This window comes from Ascaphus truei, chromosome 2 (assembly GCF_040206685.1).
Source record: "Ascaphus truei isolate aAscTru1 chromosome 2, aAscTru1.hap1, whole genome shotgun sequence".
Taxonomy (NCBI): Eukaryota; Metazoa; Chordata; class Amphibia; order Anura; family Ascaphidae; genus Ascaphus; species Ascaphus truei.
Window position 1 is genome coordinate 161,417,833 of NC_134484.1, and position 18,537 is coordinate 161,436,369.

Here is an 18,537-nt window from a genome sequence, read left to right on the forward strand (position 1 = left end):
CTCACTGTCTGTGAGTATATGACAAGAAGATGTCCTATCTGTTAAATCAATTACAGCTGATTTTAAAGAAAAGACGTGAAAACAAAGCCCTCATTCATGCCAGATGGATAGTGGGTGTTCAAAAGATATATTCATCTGGCTTCACACTGCAGTAGCTTTTTGTCCCAGTTTCCTTTACGGATACTGGGTGGTATGTGGTCTATTCCTTGGAATATCAAGGTATTGGTGTTCCCTGCGTGGAAGCTTATTTGAGCCATCCGGCATGATATCACTATCTTACACTGGTACTAACTAGGGGTACCTAATAGTAGTATAGACTTATCCAGTCTATTTTTATTTGAGTGACTAACACCACACAACATTTTTAAGATATTTAATAAACATTTTTATTTTTTCCTTTGTATACATTTATTCACCCCTGACCATATTATACTCTAAGGGTCTGCTGTGCGCCAATATAAGGGACCTTCTGTACCTTCCTCAGGCACACTCTCCCATCTCTATCAACATTCAACACTGGTATCATGATTAAGCAAGTTACACCACGTAAGTCAAGTTTTTATTTTACCGTGTGAAAGAGAATATTTCTACCTGATCTGCATTGGTACTTTATATCTAAGCCCATCAGTGTCATTGGGGCCATTGCAATACATTGCAGGCCCCTCTAAGGCTAGGTCCCTGCTGTGGCGTGCAGCCATGTGCGCACCTCTCACCAGCCCCTTACCTCCTCCCTAGCTGTCCCCGGTGATGCCTCGCTTCCTGGCTCACTGCACACTGTGACGTGTCAGTCAGTAGGGGCCACAACAGGATTGTGATCCCGTGCTGCGACGCGTGACGTGGTGCGCCAGGGAGCCAATCAGGGGACCATAGAATCTGCCTCCACTTCCTTTCCACTTTCTTTTAATTAAGTGATGAAGTATCCACAGTACATCAAAGGAAATGTGTGAGAGAGCATGGAGCTGGGCATGAAAGCTCACCGAACACCAAACCTAATTACTGGGTCATCTGTTACCCATCACTGCAGCTCTCCGTGCTTCTCCTCCGTCTTGTATCTGGCAGCTGGGGGAGGGGAGTATTGATTTTCAGCCCCTATTCGGGACTGGGAGGCTCACAAGGGCAGCTCGCCCTGGCAAAGGTTTGTCACGAGTTTTAGAAAACACTGTGTGTGTATTTGTGTATTTACGTGAAATCGCAGTTTGTTCTTGGACAGCAATCTCGCACATTACCCCCCCCCCCCCCCCCCGTCATGGCCACACCCAGCCGGCCAATTTTGGCCACGCCCCCACGTCTAAAAAACCTTCCTACAGACCGCATTGCGGTAAAGTGCTGTGCATGCGCCACCAGGACGCAAGGCGGGTGCGCTGGCGCGTGCAGTGGGACCTTAGCCTATTGCTGAAGGGTTAAAGAGTCAATCCCTCCTAGGACCAAAGTGAACCAGTGATATGTTTAAGGGGTCTCATCTATGCAACTGTTTCCTTTTTCACACAAATCCGACGCCTATAACTATTATTCATTTATTTTATAAAGTTATAGCTGGGAGGGGTTGGATTTCCTCTAGTGGCTCCTTGTGTATGATGTAACTGTGTATTTAGTAAGTCCTTGTACACTATCCCTTCTCACCCCTCCCCTTATATTTATTGGATCTCTGAAAAGGACGGTGTGTGACAAGCATAAAGAAACACTTGATCTATAAAACGTCTCAATTCAAAGGCCCTAAAGAAATTCAACTGGCCGACTGTAATATTTTACCAGGAAGTAATACATTGAGAGTTACCTCTCGTTTTCAAGTATGTCCTGGGCACAGAGTTAAGACAAATAATACATGGTTACAAATACAGTTACATAAATGAGCAGGGTATACATTATATACAAGACATTGCATGCACAGTTAAAGATAATATATATTATGGGCGTATGAAACGGTTACAGACCAGATTAAAATGTCTGACAGCCTTAGATTTGAAAGAACTTAAACTGGTGGTGGATGTGAAAATCTCTGGTAGGTTGTTCCAGTTTTGGGGTGCACAGTAAGAGAAGGAGGAACGTCCGGATACTTTGTTGAGCCTTGGGACCATGAACAGTCTTTTGGAGTCTGATCTCAGATGATAGGTGCTGCATGTGGTAGGGGTGAGGAGCTTGTTCAAGTAGCTGGGTAACTTGCCCATAAAGAATTTGAAGGCAAGACAGGAAAGGTGAACTTTGAGCCTAGACTCGAGTGATGACCAAGCTAGTTCTTCGAGCATTTCGCAGTGATGTGTGTTATAGTTGCATTGAAGAACAAAATGACAAATTGAATTGTAGAGGGTGTCAAGTTTTCTAAGGTGGGTTTGAGGTGCCGAGCCATATACTATGTCTCCATAGTCAATAATTGCATTAGCATCTGCTGTGCGATGTGCTTTCTGACCAGGAGACTTAGGGAGGATTTGTTCCTGTAAAGTACCCCTAGTTTGGCGTAGGTCTTGGTTGTCAGGGTATCAATGGAAGGATCAAGTCTATGTAATGTTTTATAAGTATAAAACAATTATTATAGGATTTTTAAAGCTCTCATTTACAAATCTACATTTAAACCCAGCTGTATTAAACATTGAAACCCCTGAGAAAATGTCATTTGCTAAAACTACATCTGGAAATGGGTACTGCTTGAAGGCTCAGCCAGTCTTAGGCCAAGATTTGCAGTGACCATTTAATGGGTTAAACGGATACATTTGAAAAGGTAAGTTTTTTTTCAATATTTTTGAATTTATGCTTTTACAGTAATCAAATTCTCTAAAGAAAATCTTTACTGAACCTTTTTTCATTATGAAACTCGTTGCAAAAGCTTGTCTCAACTGGCAAATTGTTAATCGACACTTTTTTCTTTGTTTCCTTTTGTGTAAACTAATTTAATTGCTATCATGAACTGAATTGATAAAGATCAAGAACCGTATATATCAGATAAGGTTAAAATTACACAGGATTTAGAGAAAATAATCAAAAAAATTACAGGAGCCAAATAACTAAAAGAAATGTTATGAAACTAATTGCATTGATACATTGTTCAAATTTAAGAGAGAGGGAGGGGGGGCACTCACTGACGAATAGACGTTCCTGCTCCGGTCACATGGTGTATGTACATACATACATATGTAGCCATGTGTAAAATTGGTGTACATATCTCTTTCTCATGCTGGCAGTAATCCTGGTAAGTATGCAGGGTTGCCAGTAACATTCATGGAGGTTTGCCCTCAAACCCTGGTGAGGTGTCATATGTCCCAAAGGAAGTGACAACATGCTTTGTGTCCACGGTTAGTGACACAGAGGGTGTCTGTTTTCTGGAGGTGATATAAGACACAGTACTGCCTAAAGTTAGGAGTTCAGTTCAGTTGGTGTTTTGACTCTGTTCAGGAGAGTCATGTGGAGGTCTGCAACAGTGTTGCAGTGGCTGATGCAATAGCTGTGAGTCTGGGCAGCTCAAGAGAGACAAGCTGGTGAATCTCCCTGAGGGGAGAGGTGGAAAGCAACTCCATTAGGAGAAGGAGGAACCTTCCAGATGGAGTGCAGCAGAGAGATGAGCGGCTGAGCTGACTGCTGCAAGGGGCAGTCTGCCTATACCATCAATAAAGATGCCCTTGTTCACAAGAACTCCCATGTGTGAGTGTGAAGTTACTCCACAGAAGAAGGCACCACAGAGGAGTTCCTCATCAGAACCATCTCCTTACGGACACAGAGATCCTGAAGAGGTGGAGGCACTGCACTGTATGTAGGTAGGACTCACGCACACTACCTCAGCTGCCTGTCTGGATTGGCAATCCCCAAACACCATCATGCGGGAGACTCAGGAGTCCTGTTGCCAACAGGTGCACCACCAGACACGACCATGTAATGGGGACTGGTTAGTCCACAGGGGCCAATGTGAGATTGGGTGGGTCAGGTCAGTCAGAAAATCCGTTACACATACACACATACATACATACATATGTAACAGATTTTCTGGCCTGGCCTGACCCACCCAATCTCACATTGGCCCCTGTGGTCTAACCAGTCCCCATTACATGGTAGTGTCTGGTGGTGCACCTGTTGGCAACAGGACTCCTGAGTCTCCCGCATGATGGTGTATGGGGAATGCCAACCCAGACAGGCAGCTGAGGTAGTGTGCTTGAGTCCTACCTATATCCAGTGTAGCGCCTCCACCTCATCAGGACCCTTGAGTGTGCATGGGGATGGTTCTGATGAGGAACTCCGTTGTGCCTTCCTCTGCCGAGTAAGTCCAGACTCACACATGAGGGTATCTTTTATCAAGGACATTTTTATTGATCTTGGCATGGAGCAGCTGCCCCTCACAGTTAGCAGCTTAGCCGCACATCCTTCTTGCTGCTGTCCCTTTGAAAGGTACGTCCTCCCAATGGAGTGGGATCCCCTCTCCCTTCAGGGAGATCACCCCCTGTGCCAGGTCCCTGGACACAGTGTAGGCCTTGTCAGCTGGAACTGGGGCACTAGTTGAGGCACTAGTGGACCCCTTGACCTTCATGTCTGAACCTAGACTTGATCCTCTATGAATACACTAACTTTGAACAGTGCGGTGCCTTATATACCTCAGGAACCTGGCACATCTCTGATGTCACTCCCCTTGAATACATATGACACCTCACCAGGGTGTGAGGGCAAACCTCCATGATTGATGCTGGCAACCCTGTAACTTACCAGGCTTACTGCCAGCATGAAAGAAAACTGTAGACCATTTTACAGCATGGCTACATTTACATACATACATACATACATACATATTAATAGCACCAGTTTGAAAGGGAATTGCACTATGTTTTACAGGGTTTAGGGAAGTACCTCTGGTCTTCTGTCTTGACCTCTGGGAATGGTCTGAGGAAGGGGCCATTGCCCCCCTATTTTCCTTTATCTCCGCCCCCCCCCCTTGTGGTATTCCTTGTCCTCCCACCCTATCCCTGTGTTCTTTCCCTTCCCCATTCACGGTGATGTATTTGATGCCTTAGTAGTACTCTGTTTGTGTATGTATCATGATCCTAAGTTTACACTTTATGCTTTATCATATTTGTTCATTAAATTATCTTTTGGCATAACCTCCATTTTTGATCCTTATTTCTATTCATCAGTGAGTGCTGGGAACACCCCTCCCCCTATTCCATTTATATATTGGAGGAAATAGGGTCCTCCCTGTTCCCTTGTGCACCCTGCACATCTCCTTTTGATCTTAAATTTGAGTGCTGTCTATCTCTATTGTTTTTACATTGTTCAAGTTTGAGCCCCTATATAAGGCTGCCCTTTTAACCCATCACAATGTATTGTTGTTTATATGGCAGATAATCGCCTCCTAGCACATTCTGAAATACACCTTTTCTGTCAATCAGAGCATTAAAATATGAATATTTTTACTTGAATTAACTATATTTCTGCAGATGGGATTAAGATTGTCAAATTTAAATCAAGCAACAACCATTGTAAATAGTTTTGTTTGTGGGTCTCAGACAGTTGTGTCAAGCGACTGCTGCAATTTTCATACCATCGTCACTGCTGTCACATAATACACAGGTGTGTCCTTTGCAGATCTTTTACTACTCATTCATGTTAAAGTCATGTCTTCCTGTTAAACTCAGTGAAAAACAAAAAATCAAGGTAAACTGCCCCCAAATTTGGGACATATTACTATCCCAACTAGTTGGGACATTAACTACAAATGTGTGTCAGCCATATTAATCTTGGAACTCTTTGCAATAGTAGACTGGATGATGTTGCTTTATTGCAATGCTGTATTTCATTTTTGTGTACTCCCTATGAAACAAACTTACGCTCCAGTCTTCCACATGGAATACTGAGATGTTTTACATTAACTAGCTGCATGCAGTTTTTTTTATTTACAGTATATGAAGAATGCAGTTTTTTTATTTACAGCATATGAAGAAACACTATGAAAGGATAATTATTTTAAAATGCTGATTAATTTGTATCACTTTTTGAGACATTATCGCTGCACTCATTTTATAGATAAGTTTGTGGTACTAGTTTTTTTATGTACTCTTGAACAATGCTAGATGTATTCAATGAACTTTCATATATTTTTTTTTTGCTTATTTTGGACCCGTCTCTTTTAAGTCATTTTTTTTAAACAATACTAATTTTAAGCAAATCTATGATGGAGGATATATGGATGTAGCGTGTTCATTTCTTCTTATAAAGGTTTAACTACCTGACTAGAATACTCCAGAGCTATATTTATATCCAAATAAATAATTTTACAATTGAACTGCATTATGTATTGCAGAAGTTGAATCAATTACATCAGTAATAATAACAATGATTGTATTACAGCTCTTCCTATTGTCCATCCTGTCCTTGCTAACATGTCAAGCTGCGTTATCTCCTGTGCCACCTGATCAAATATTTCAGTATATTGATGATCACCAAGATGAATTTGTTCAGGTAAGGGCTGTGCTCTTAGAACAGATGTAGTAGGTCTCAACATGTAGCATGTCAATATGAAAAGGCATCAAGAACACTGAAGGATGGTGACTGTAGGACCTTAATAACTGTGGGCAATGGTTACTGTAGCTGGAATCGTAATTTAAAACCATTTTAAAATATTGATCTAATGTTTTATATCTAAATAAAAGGAGAGGTTTTATTTAAATGTAGCCCTTTTTCTGGACACCTACCTAAGGCTAAGGCCCCGCTCCCAGAGTCAGCGCACCCGCACTGCAGACAGGCGGGGCGCTGACATACACAGACCGCGATATGCGGTCTGTAGGGAGCGGGAGCCGGAGCGGGAGGTGGGCGGGAGTGGGAGGCTTGACAGGGAGGGGGGGCGTGGCTTGAGCGGAGGGACCCGCTACTCTTCCCCCCCCTCCCTCCACGGACTTGGGCTGGAGCTGGAGCTGCTGAGGATAAGTTTAAACACACACACACGCAGGCACTCATACATACACACACACACACACACACAGGCAGGCAGGCACTCACGCACTCATACACACACGCGTGCACACACAGGCAGGCACTCATACACACACACACAGACGGAGGCAGGTACTCACGCACTCATACACACACGCGCGCACACACAGGCAGGCACTCATACACACACACACAGACGGAGGCAGGCACTCACGCACTCAGGCACACACATACACACACAGACAGGCATGCACGCACTCAGACACACAAACAGACAGGCACTCACCTGCTTTCACTCCACACTCCTCCCCGCTCCCCGAAGCCTCTCCTCCTCCCGAAGCCTTCCCTCCCCATTGGCTCACAGCCACACCACGTGACGCGTCAACGCTAGGAAACACCATTCTCTTGTGTCTCCTAGCGGCTGACGCGCCACAGCGTGTAGTCAGCTGTGCCGCCAGGGGGGACCGGGACCAGCTCGCGAGGATTCCCCTGCAGGTGGGGAACTCACGACATGGCCGCCTGCGCCAACGAGCACCTGTGGCTCCAGGAGATCTGAGCCTCCACTAGCTGGGAGCCTGGGGCAATACACACTCATAACATAGCGCAGCGCCTCCACTTACCCAGGATCCCCAGTATGAAAGATTTACCCTGGGCAAGAACCATACCATACATCATAGAACAACCAAACTTTACTGCATCTGTCTGTGGCACCTCCTTAACAATACAACATGCATGCATATATATATACGCGACTGTATCATAACATGAACCTCACTCATGACACAGTATAACATCTATCATACTAAAGTGGCTCGGCCACACCTCAAAGGGGATGTTGTCCTGTACAGCCGTGACTCGGCCCCGCTCTCATAGGGTTTGTCCTTGTGACACTTGGAAAGAATGTTATCTATCCGCTAGCCACTTGCTAGTGTCTGTTCAAGTTAATACTAAGGCGGGATCAGCGCCTGATGACCGGTGTCGGTGCACTTGCAGAATACAAAATACCTCCCGGTCACGGCGGTGACCACACCTCTTCTCAAAGGGCCGTCGCATCTGTTCCAGACCTTCCGCTGTCGCTGGCTCCGCCGTCTGTACCCAAACGGCAATATCAGTCCACAACACTGGGCGCTTGACTCTGTCTAACGTGACAATAGCTCCTCACTATGGGCGGCCCTACAGTACCGCAACCTACAGTGACACGGGGAATACTCCTAGGGACCTGGGGATAGTCTCTGGCCTAGGCAGGCGGGTCACGGACCCCCTGCTCTCACACTCCCTGTTCCGCAAAGACTCCAACTCCTTCTGCTAGCGTGGTGCTCTCCCCCACGCTTCCGGCTTTCCTTCCCTAACAACCCAGCCTGTCCATTGGCTCTTCGCCCCCAGCTGACTCCTCCAAGGTTCGCGGGGGTTAAAGTTCAGTACATAGTTCCTTTTTATTGGTTCGCTGTTCGCGCGCTTCCTGGGCGCATGCGCGACCTTTCCTCTATACCAGTGACCTCGCAACATTGCGCAACAATATGGCGGCGCCCTGTACCAACTTGCCGCACGGAACCTGCCGTACAGTGAACACATGCACGGAGTATTAACACATCCTTACATTCTCCCCTCCCCAGAATCCAACGTCCCCGCTTGGCTACACTACATAACATTTATACAAAAGAACACATCACGGTACATCCCCTGCTGTCTTAGATTAGATTACACATCTCATTGAACATGACCACTACTGAGTGCATTCTATGCCAAGCCCACTGCTGAGCCTCATAATGGGGTGCCCCGAATTGATCGTAAGCCATCCTCATTGGAGGTTGACTAGTTCTTTGACTTCGGCGAAGTTGTTCTTCAGTCACCTCCTCTGAGGGGTAACTAGTTTCAGCTGGCATTTCCACTTCTGCCCTGGGGGTGTTTATCAGATCTACAAAGTCTCTCTGGGGTACAAAGCACGGGCTCTGTGGGTCTAATGGCTGGCTCATTGGAGTCAGCGTGTCTGTCGTTGGACCAAGGGGCTCTTTACCCGTAGCTCCTTCGGGAGATGCCCCCGCGGCCGGAGGTTCCCTCCATAGGATTCTCAGAGGCGGCATTTATTACAGTCTCTAGGCCATCCTCTGGGTATTCAGTTTCTCCATTAATGAAGATAGTGGGTGCTTCCGATTCGTTGTCCCCTACTTGAGGTATGGGGAGTAGATGATTCCTATGCCACACCTTTACCCGACCTTCAGAGTCTTTAATGCGATATACCGGGAGGCCAGGCATCTGCGACTCCACCTCGTACACCCCTTCTCTCCACCGATCAGCCAGTTTGTGCTTCCCGGGAATGCCCAGGTTACGAAGGAGAACAGCATCCCCTGGGTGGATTTCCTTATGTCGCACTTTGTGATCATAGCGCCTCTTGTTACCCGCATTCAATTTCGCCGCTGCCTTTTCAGCCAGTTTATAGGCCTGCTGTAGACTATCCCGTAACCGCTGCACATAACGAAACGTGCGTTCTGTTGGATACCCCATTGGTAGATATCCGCAGTCTCACATCTACAGGTAATCGGGCTTCTCTCCCGAACATCAGGAAGTACGGCGTGTACCCGGTAGATTCATGTCGGGTACAATTATAAGCATGTACCAATGTCTCTACATGCTTGCTCCATTCTGTTTTCTGTGAGCCCTTTAGGGTCCCCAACATATCCAGCAAGGTGCGGCTGAACCGTTCGGGCATGGCATCCCCCTCTGGGTGGTACGGGGTGGTCCGTGACTTAGCTATATTTAGTAACTTTAACAGTTCCTTAATGAGAGTACTCTCAAAATCTCTGCCCTGATCCGAGTGGAGGCGGTTCGGTAATCCGTAATGAATAAAGTATTTTTCCCACAAGACTCTGGCCACGGTCACTGCCTTTTGATCTTTGGTAGGGAACGCTTGTGCGTACCTTGTGTAGTGGTCTGTAATCACTAGTACGTTGCTGATGCCTCGGTTATCGGGCTCAATACACAGGAAATCCATGCACACCAAATCCATAGGTCCAGAACTCTTTAGATGGGCCATGGGGGCCGCTCTGGTGGGGAGTGTTTTTCTCTGCAGGCAGCGGGTACACCTCCGGCAATGTCGTTCCACTGACTCTCATCCTCAGCCAATAGAACCGATCCTGAAGTAGTCCGAAGGTCTTGTCAACGCCCAGATGGCCGTGATCATCGTGAAGGGCCCGGAGAACCATATTTCTCAGACGCTCCGGCAAGAATAGTTGTCGCCGGTCAGGATGGTTGTGGTATGGAATTACCCGATACAGTAGGCAATTGTCCAGTTCGAACTTCCCGAATTCGTTCAGCAATAGCTTCACCAGTTCTTTGGGGGCTTGCTTAAGTATAGAGGAATTCCCTTGCTGCACGGCTTGACGAGCCAGTTCCACCACTGGATCTTGGACCTGGTGATGTACCAAGTCTTTCCAGGAAATGATTTTATCTTCAGTGAGATTCATTCCTTCTCGACTCTGATAGGCCCTGGGAATGGCTCGGGAGTGGCACCCGAGAGAATCAGCGACTCTTAGCTCTGAGAACGCCACCTGATCGTTAACCACGGCTGCTACGGAACATAGAGCACGGATCCCAGGCCCCGGAATCTCCTCCCATACTTCCTCATCCGTAGTGGGCTGAAGTCCCGGTCTCCGGGACAGAGCATCGGCCCCCACGTTGGTGGGCCCGGGTTTATACTTGAGGTTGAAACTATAGTTGGCCAGGGCTGCCAGCCACCGGTGTCCGGTGGCATCTAACTTGGCGGACGTGTTAATATAGGTCATTGGGTTATTGTCTGTTCGCACTTCAAACTGCACTCCATACAAGTAGTCGTGTAACTTGTCCACCACCGCCCATTTTAGTGCCAAAAACTCCAGTTTGTGGACAGGATAGTTCTGTTCGCTGGGGGTCAAGCTTCGGCTCGCGTACGCCACAGGGCGAAGCCCGGTGTCGTATTTCTGGTGCAGCACTGCTCCTAGGCCACTAAGGCTGGCGTCCACATGTAGGACGTACTCACGATCAGGGTCAGCATAGGCCAGAACTGGGGCCCGGGTGAGACTGGCTTTTAAATTCAGGAACGCTTGTTCGCAAGCAGGGGTCCATTTCTCCCCAAAATGCGTTTGTGCCGTGACTTTCTTTCGTTCTGTATCCTCTGGATAAATTCTTAGAAGATTATTCAGGAGTTTGGCTTTGCTCGAGTAGCCTTCCACAAAGCGTCGGTAATATCCACAAAATCCTAAAAAGGAACGCAGTTCTTGGACGTTAGTGGGCCTGGGCCAATTCACCACAGCCTCTATCTTCCCTGGATCGGTGGACACCCCTTCAGCGGACACAATATGGCCCACGTATGTCACGGACGGTCGACAAAACTTGCATTTGTCCAAGGATAGTTTGAGGCCCTCCTTCTGAAGTCGATCCAACACCTTCATCAACCGCTCCGCATGTTCCTCTAAGGTTATCCCGAACACTATAATGTCATCCAAGTACACTAGGCATTCTTGGGGGTTCATATCTCCCAGAGTCCGTTCCATCAGCCTCTGGAAGGTGGCAGGAGCTCCGCAGATCCCTTGTGGCATGCGGGTAAACTGATAGAACCCTAATGGACAAATGAAAGACGTCTTCTCCTGGTTTTCCTGGCCCATTGGCACCTGATAGTACCCTGACCTCAGATCGAGTACACTGAACCATTTACTCCCCGTCAAGGCGTTCAGGAGGTCCTCGATCCGGGGTAGCGTATACTGATCGGGGACTGTGCGGTTATTTAGTGTTCTGTAATCTACACAGAGACGGACCGTCCCGTTCTTCTTACGGACTACCACGATGGGTGAGGCGTAAGGGCTATGGGATCCTTGCACAATGCCAGCTCCCTCCATTTCGGCGAGCAACCTTCTCACTTCTTCCACGTCTCGGGGGGCTAGACGACGGGAGCGTTCCCGGAATGGGGTAACATCGTTCATCCGAATGGTGTGACGGGCACTGCGACTGCACCCCACATCCATATCACTCGTGGAGAAGACTCTTTGTCGTTCTTGTAGCTGTGCCCGCAGTCTCTCCCTCCATTCTTCCGGAAGCGGGGAATCTCCGAAGTCAAAATCCAACGGGGAGTCGTTAGGGGGGGTAGTGTCCGCTGGCCGTTCTTTCAGGGCCTTCTCCTCGGGGGTTACGGGGTATATTCTACCCAGCAGCTGTCGCCGATCAATACTCATGGGATACGGGGAGATATTCTGCACATACACCCAGGTTCGGTCCGGAATTTTCCCGGGCCATTTCTTTACAGAGGCTAACACTTCATAGCCTAGCCGCTGTTCATCTTGGGCCATACTCTCCAAAGAGAAGAACTGATCCTCCGGACGTCGGTCCGGGTAGTGGCAGGCCGCGATCATCATTCTACCCTCTGCGGGGGGAATGTGAGTCAGTCCCCATTCTTGACTATACAGCGTCCCATGCTCCTCCTCAGTCGCGATTTTACCGCAAACCTCTTGTAGTACTGGACACGTAGCGAGGGCTAGCAGCGGAGCTTCACCCGCTTCTTGCAAGTACATGCGGAACACCGCGCGCACAATGTCGGTGTTAGTCCCCAAAATTATCGGAGCGCTGGGGTGGTCTTGGGGTTCAGGGCACACTAGTGCTTCCACTTCCATGGGTTGATGTTTACCAGTGTTCAGTTGCGGAATGTCCAACTGCACCTTCACGACTCCATCGATGGGATAATCCTCGTGGCTCAACCCCCTTAACCGTAAGGCGTCAGCAGATAGCAACGGCAACCGGTGTAAATGTTGATCATAAAAGGACCTGTACACGATGGTCACTTGGGATCCCGTGTCCAGCAAGGCCGACGCGTAGATACCTTCAATAACTACTCGAACAATGGCGGCGGGTCCAATTCGATTGTTCGTGGAAGGTTGGGCTCCTGCGCCGCCATCCTGGGTGGTGCATGGCATTGACTGAGCCTGCCGGGATGCTGTTTTCCGTAGGGAGGGGCAACGGGCCCGAAGGTGCCCCATCTTCCCACACGCATAGCACTGGATTTGGCTGAGGTAGGCTTCGTTTCGCCCGGGCGGCGAGTTTCGCCCCGACATAGGGCGAGGTCGGGCCGGCATCGGTGCTCCGGCGTCATCTGTGTCAGGGTCCCCATACTCGGACACTTCGGCTTTTGGTTCCGACTTTTTGGCATCCTTGCTCCCTAGCGATGCCTTCTTCCCTGGGGTTAGTTCGCGCCCTAACAGCACTGTCTCGTGTGCTTGGACACGGTCCATTAGGCAGCCACTGACACGTACGGATACTGGATGCAGGGGCAGGAGCCCCCTCAACAGCTGTGTAGTGCGCAGTCCGTCGGCCTCCACCTTTGGTACTACACCATAGCCCATAAGTCTATATGTAGACGTCTGAGGAAGTCGGACACCATCTCTCCTTCTTTCTGAGCCAGAGCATGAAATTTTGCCATCAGTGCATAGGTATCCACAGGGGTCCCATAGGCCTTGGTCAGGCAATAAATGAGGTCCGCCGCGTCAGCATCCGGGTGGTCGTCCCGGTAGTAATGCACCATGTGGGACGCTGGGGGTCGCAGGCACTCGACGAAGCGCTGCCTCCGGACCGCGTCCGTGCAGGTCCACTCGGGCAGTACCTATTCCGTATGATCCAGCCATTCTTCTATCCCAACTTCTCCTTGAGGTGTGGGCTTATCACCCGAGAACGCCTTTAACTTCCGGTATTGGAGAGACTGGGTGGAGTGGTGAATGGCTGCGGCAACCGCTGGAATAGAGGCATTGTCCTGTAGACTACCTCCAACTGAGGGGTAGGGGTCTAGCCTTGACATACTGCGTCTATCTAGCCCGGGCCTCAGAATGGAGGGGGTGGACGGAGAACCCAGGCCCAGTGCCGCCGGCCACCGTGGGTTCAGAATACTGCGAGGGGTTCGGTCAGGGCCTCCTGCAACGGCACCTAGCGCGGGAGCGTGTTCTCGCTGTGGGGTGGAAGTGGCCAGCGGTTCAGTGGGATCCACTTGAACTATGGGGCAGTGTACGTCAGGAGCCTCCGGCAGCAATAGTATTCGGGGCAGCGCGTCGGGACATATATCCCGTTCAGTGATGTATAAGACCCGGCGCCACGTCCGGTCCCGATCGTAAAAATAGTCTTTGGTTGCAGATTGAGAAAAAAATGATTGGGGCACCCCAGGTCTAAGCTCTCAGCAGCGCCTCCAAATGTAGCCCTTTTTCTGGACACCTACCTAAGGGCTACCGGTCACTGTCTAACACCTGTGGCTCCAGGAGATCTGAGCCTCCGCTAACTGGGAGCCTGGGGCAATACACACTCATAACATAGCGCAGCGCCTCCACTTACCCAGGATCCCCAGTACGAAAGATTTACCCTGGGCAAGAACCATACCATACATCATAGAACAACCAAACTTTACTGCATCTGTCTGTGGCACCTCCTTGACAATACAACATGCATGCATATATATATACGCGACTGTATCATAACATGAACCTCACTCATGACACAGTATAACATCTATCATACTAAAGTGGCTCGGCCACACCTCAAAGGGGATGTTGTCCTGTACAGCCGTGGCTCGACCACGCTCTCATAGAGTTTGTCCTTGTGACACTTGGAAAGAATGTTATCTATCCGCTAGCCACTTGCTAGTGTCTGTTCAAGTTAATACTAAGGCGGGATCAGCGCCTGATGACCGGTGTCGGTGCACTTGCAGAATACAAAATACCTCCCGGTCACGGCGGTGACCACACCTCTTCTCAAAGGGTCCGTCGCATCTGTTCCAGACCTTCCGCTGTCGCTGGCTCCGCCGTCTGTACCCAAACGGCAATATCAGTCCACAACACTGGGCGCTTGACTCTTTCTAACGTGACAATAGCTCCTCACTATGGGCGGCCCTACAGTACCGCAACCTACAGTGACACAGGGAATACTCCTAGGGACCTGGGGATAGTCTCTGGCCTAGGCAGGCAGGTCACGGACCCCCTGCTCTCACACTCCCTGTTCCGCAAAGACTCTAACTCCTTCTGCTAGGGTGGTGCTCTCCCCCACGCTTCCGGCTTTTCTTCCCTAAGAATCCAGCCTGTCCATTGGCTCTTTGCCCCCAGCTGACTCCTCCAAGGTTCGCGGGGGTTAAAGTTCAGTACATAGTCCCTTTTTATTGGTTCGCTGTTCGCGCGCTTCCTGGGCGCATGCGCGACCTTTCCTCTATACCAGTGACCTCGCAACATTGCGCAACAATATGGCGGCGCCCTGTACCAACTTGCCGCGTGGAACCCGCCGTACAGTGAACACATGCACGGAGTATTAACACATCCTTACATAAAGAAAGCTTGCGTTCTAGTCAACCGCACTTCAATGTTTTTGCAGTCCGAACAGCCATAGAATTACTGATAAAACACATGCGACAGCCACATTGACAGCTGCAATGACAAAGTTAGTTGTTAGACTGAAATAAAGACAAAAAAATAAATAACTTACCCTGTCCATTAATCGCTAGTGTTATTTTTTAAATAAGATACCAGTCTTTACTCATTTTCTTTCTTCACTCCCCATTTCAGACATTGACATTACTGACCACTGCAGAAAGTACAATGCATTTTGAGATAGGATATTGCCTACCGCTAAATAAACTTGGTTACTTGACCGAGCCATGACCTAATTAAAAAAACAAAACAGAAAACATTAAATAAAATGTAGCTAAAATAATTCCTTTTTTGTGACACTGTAGAGATTGAAGGAATGGGTGGCAATAGAAAGTGACTCCAGTGATCCAACAAAGAGAGGCCTTGTTGACAACATGATGCAAATTACAAAAGACTTCATCCTCAAGATAGGTGGAACTGTTGAGATGGCAGAACTTGGTGAGCAAGAGGTATGAGATTCTGCCTATTTCATAATAGACGTTTGTGAGATGTTATAATTTTGTTTAAAGCATGTTTTCTAACTTTACATTTCTGGTTTATTAAAGAGAAGGTAATACTTTAAATATAGTAGTACTTGTAAGATAGCAGTGCTCAATTAATGACTCATAATATATTGATTTTAGCTTTCATCTGGGAAGAAAATCCCTTTGCCTCCAGTTATTCTAGCAGAAATTGGAAATGACACCAAAAAACCCACTGTTTGTTTCTATGGGCATATGGATGTTCAGCCAGCAAAAAAATCAGATGGATGGGCAACAGAGCCATACACACTTATAGAGAAAGATGGTAAGTCTTAATATGTGCCCTTCTCCTTGTTTTATGTAATGTCTTGGTATTTAACCCTTTCCAGCCAAAAGGGATAGCAGGGCATAGCAGAGCATTTTTCTGGCTCCTCTGGCAAATAAGGAGTTAATGAACTCGGGGATGGACAATATTATACATTAATGGAGTAATACAAGGGATTAAGCCATTTGTTTATTTCTACACCTACTGTATGATATCTACGGCAGGGAAACAATTGTAGATCTAAAGAGACTGCAGCAATAATTAGGCTAAGTAAACTAGCATTGAGGGCTTTATTTGGATAGGATAACCTACAACAAATATTCATTTGGACATACCAAAGTTTCTGAATGTCTCCCTGCTAAATCATCCTGGATGGCCTTCGCCGACTTAAACATGTCAAAAACTGAGCTCCTCATATTTCCTCCCAAACCAGGCCCTACTTCCTGTTTCCACATTACTGTTGGAAGTGCTGTCATATACCCAGTAGCACAAGCACGCTGTCTAGTGGTCACACTCGACTCCTCTCTCACATTCTCCTCTCACACTCTAAAGGTAGCTAAAACCTGTAATTTTTTCCTCCATAATATCACAAAGATACGCCCTTTCCTCTGCTGCTCGACTGCTAAAACTCTGACTCAGGCCCTCATTCTCTCCCGTCTCGATTACTGTAACCTCCTGCTGTCCGGCCTTCCTGCCTCTCACCTGTCTCCCCTACAATCTATCCAAAACACTGCTGCCAGAATCACTCTACTCTTTCCTAAATCTGTCTCAGCATCTCCCCTGCTGAAATCCCTCTCCTAAATTCCAAAAAAAATCCTGCATCTCACACTCAATTCTCCTCCTCACTTTTAAAGCTTTACACTCTTCTTTTCCTAACATCTCAGCCCTAATTTCTCACTATACACCATCGCCACTTTTGCGTTCTTCTCTATACAACCTACCATTTAGATTGTAAGCTGTTTGGAGCAGGACTCCTTTTCCTAAATGTTACTTTTATGTCTGAAGCACTTCTTCCCATTATGTGTTATTTGTATTATTTGCTTTTTATATGAATGTCACGTGTATTACTGCTGTGAAGCGCTATGTACATTAATGGCGCTATATAAATAAAGACATTCTGTAAGAGACGTGTGCAGAGGTACACAATAGAGACTGGTTTTAAGGTGAACTAAAAATAAGGCTTTTATTGCGCCTGCTTCTTTAACACATGAAAATCATCAAACATATGCAAATAAGGGGTTAAACAAAGCTTCTGCTCCACTTGGGAGTATTTCTAGGTAAACATATGTGGTCCAGAACTCCCTTTAGATAGCATGTTTCCCAGCCCCAAACATATAGTTTTATATGTGCAGATATACAACAGTCTTAGAAAGTAAAGCTTATCTGTCTCTCTGGTAGCAGTAGGGGGGAATCCTTCTCTGCTCTCCTGGCATAGCCTTTTTGTCCTAAGGCACTTTCAGGTTGTAGAAGTCTTCTCCCCTTGTTGTCTTGTTGTCTGGCTGTCAGTCTACAGCTCTCAAGACCTCTCTGTCCCTTCCTGTTTCAGCCCACGTGGGAGCTCAGGAGTCTCTCCTTCCTGTTTCAGGAGGAGCCTTTTCTCTAACAAACCTCCAATCTGCCAGTTGCTGGTCAATTAACCAGCACACTGCTGGATTAGAGGCAAGTTTTCTGAACAGGGATAAATCCCCTGTTACACATACATGCATACATACAAAATCTTTTCTTCATCTATTATAATAAAACAGCCAATGTGTCCGTCTGTCTGTCTGTCAGACTATAGCTACAAGACCATGAAACCTAGAGACTTGAAACTTTGAATGCATGCTAAGGGTATTTATTTTAGTTATTAAAATATTTATATATAAAAGCCAGTGGATGTTTTCTGGTAGACTATGTATCTGAAAAACACACAGATATCTGCGTGTTTTGTTAACTTTGTCCAGCTGGTCTCAGCTGTTTTAGAGGCTAGTGGATCCTCCCACCCAAGGTTTAAAGCTCGCCCCTCCCCACTTTACAAGTAAGCAGGTTTTCTTTTCAGGTTCAATGCCAGGATCATCCTGCCTCTAATTATAGAGGCAAATAAGGATTTTAATCAGTTAGTGTTAAGACCTGCAAACTTGTCATGCCTTGAAAGTGGCTCACAGTCTTATACGCTTTGGCCAAAGGGTTAACTAAATGACCCTTTTTCAATATATATATATATATATATATATATATATATATATGAACAACAAGAAAAGAAAGCGCCCGATCCTAGTGCAGCATGAAAAAATACAATTTAATAAAAATGAATAAAACCAACAAATGCGAACTCACAAACACAGGATAAATATAAGCATATAATGAGTATACTCATTCGCCAACCGCCCACGTTGTGCCTTGGATGGCGCGCCCTCTCTCTGTCTGGGTTTTCTCAGCTCTGCTGAACCGACAT

General features: G+C 47.2%; 1 protein-coding gene across 1 annotated transcript in view; it reads left to right on the forward strand.

Annotated features, from left to right (window-relative positions):
- Positions 1–18,537, forward strand: part of LOC142486946 (beta-Ala-His dipeptidase-like) — a 45,336-nt gene that overhangs the window by 6,849 nt on the left and 19,950 nt on the right. The window contains exons 2-4 of the mRNA XM_075585484.1: positions 6,319–6,429; positions 15,623–15,766; positions 15,941–16,103. Coding sequence (XP_075441599.1) covers positions 6,319–6,429; positions 15,623–15,766; positions 15,941–16,103 — 418 coding nt within the window. The remainder of the gene's footprint in view (positions 1–6,318; positions 6,430–15,622; positions 15,767–15,940; positions 16,104–18,537) is intronic.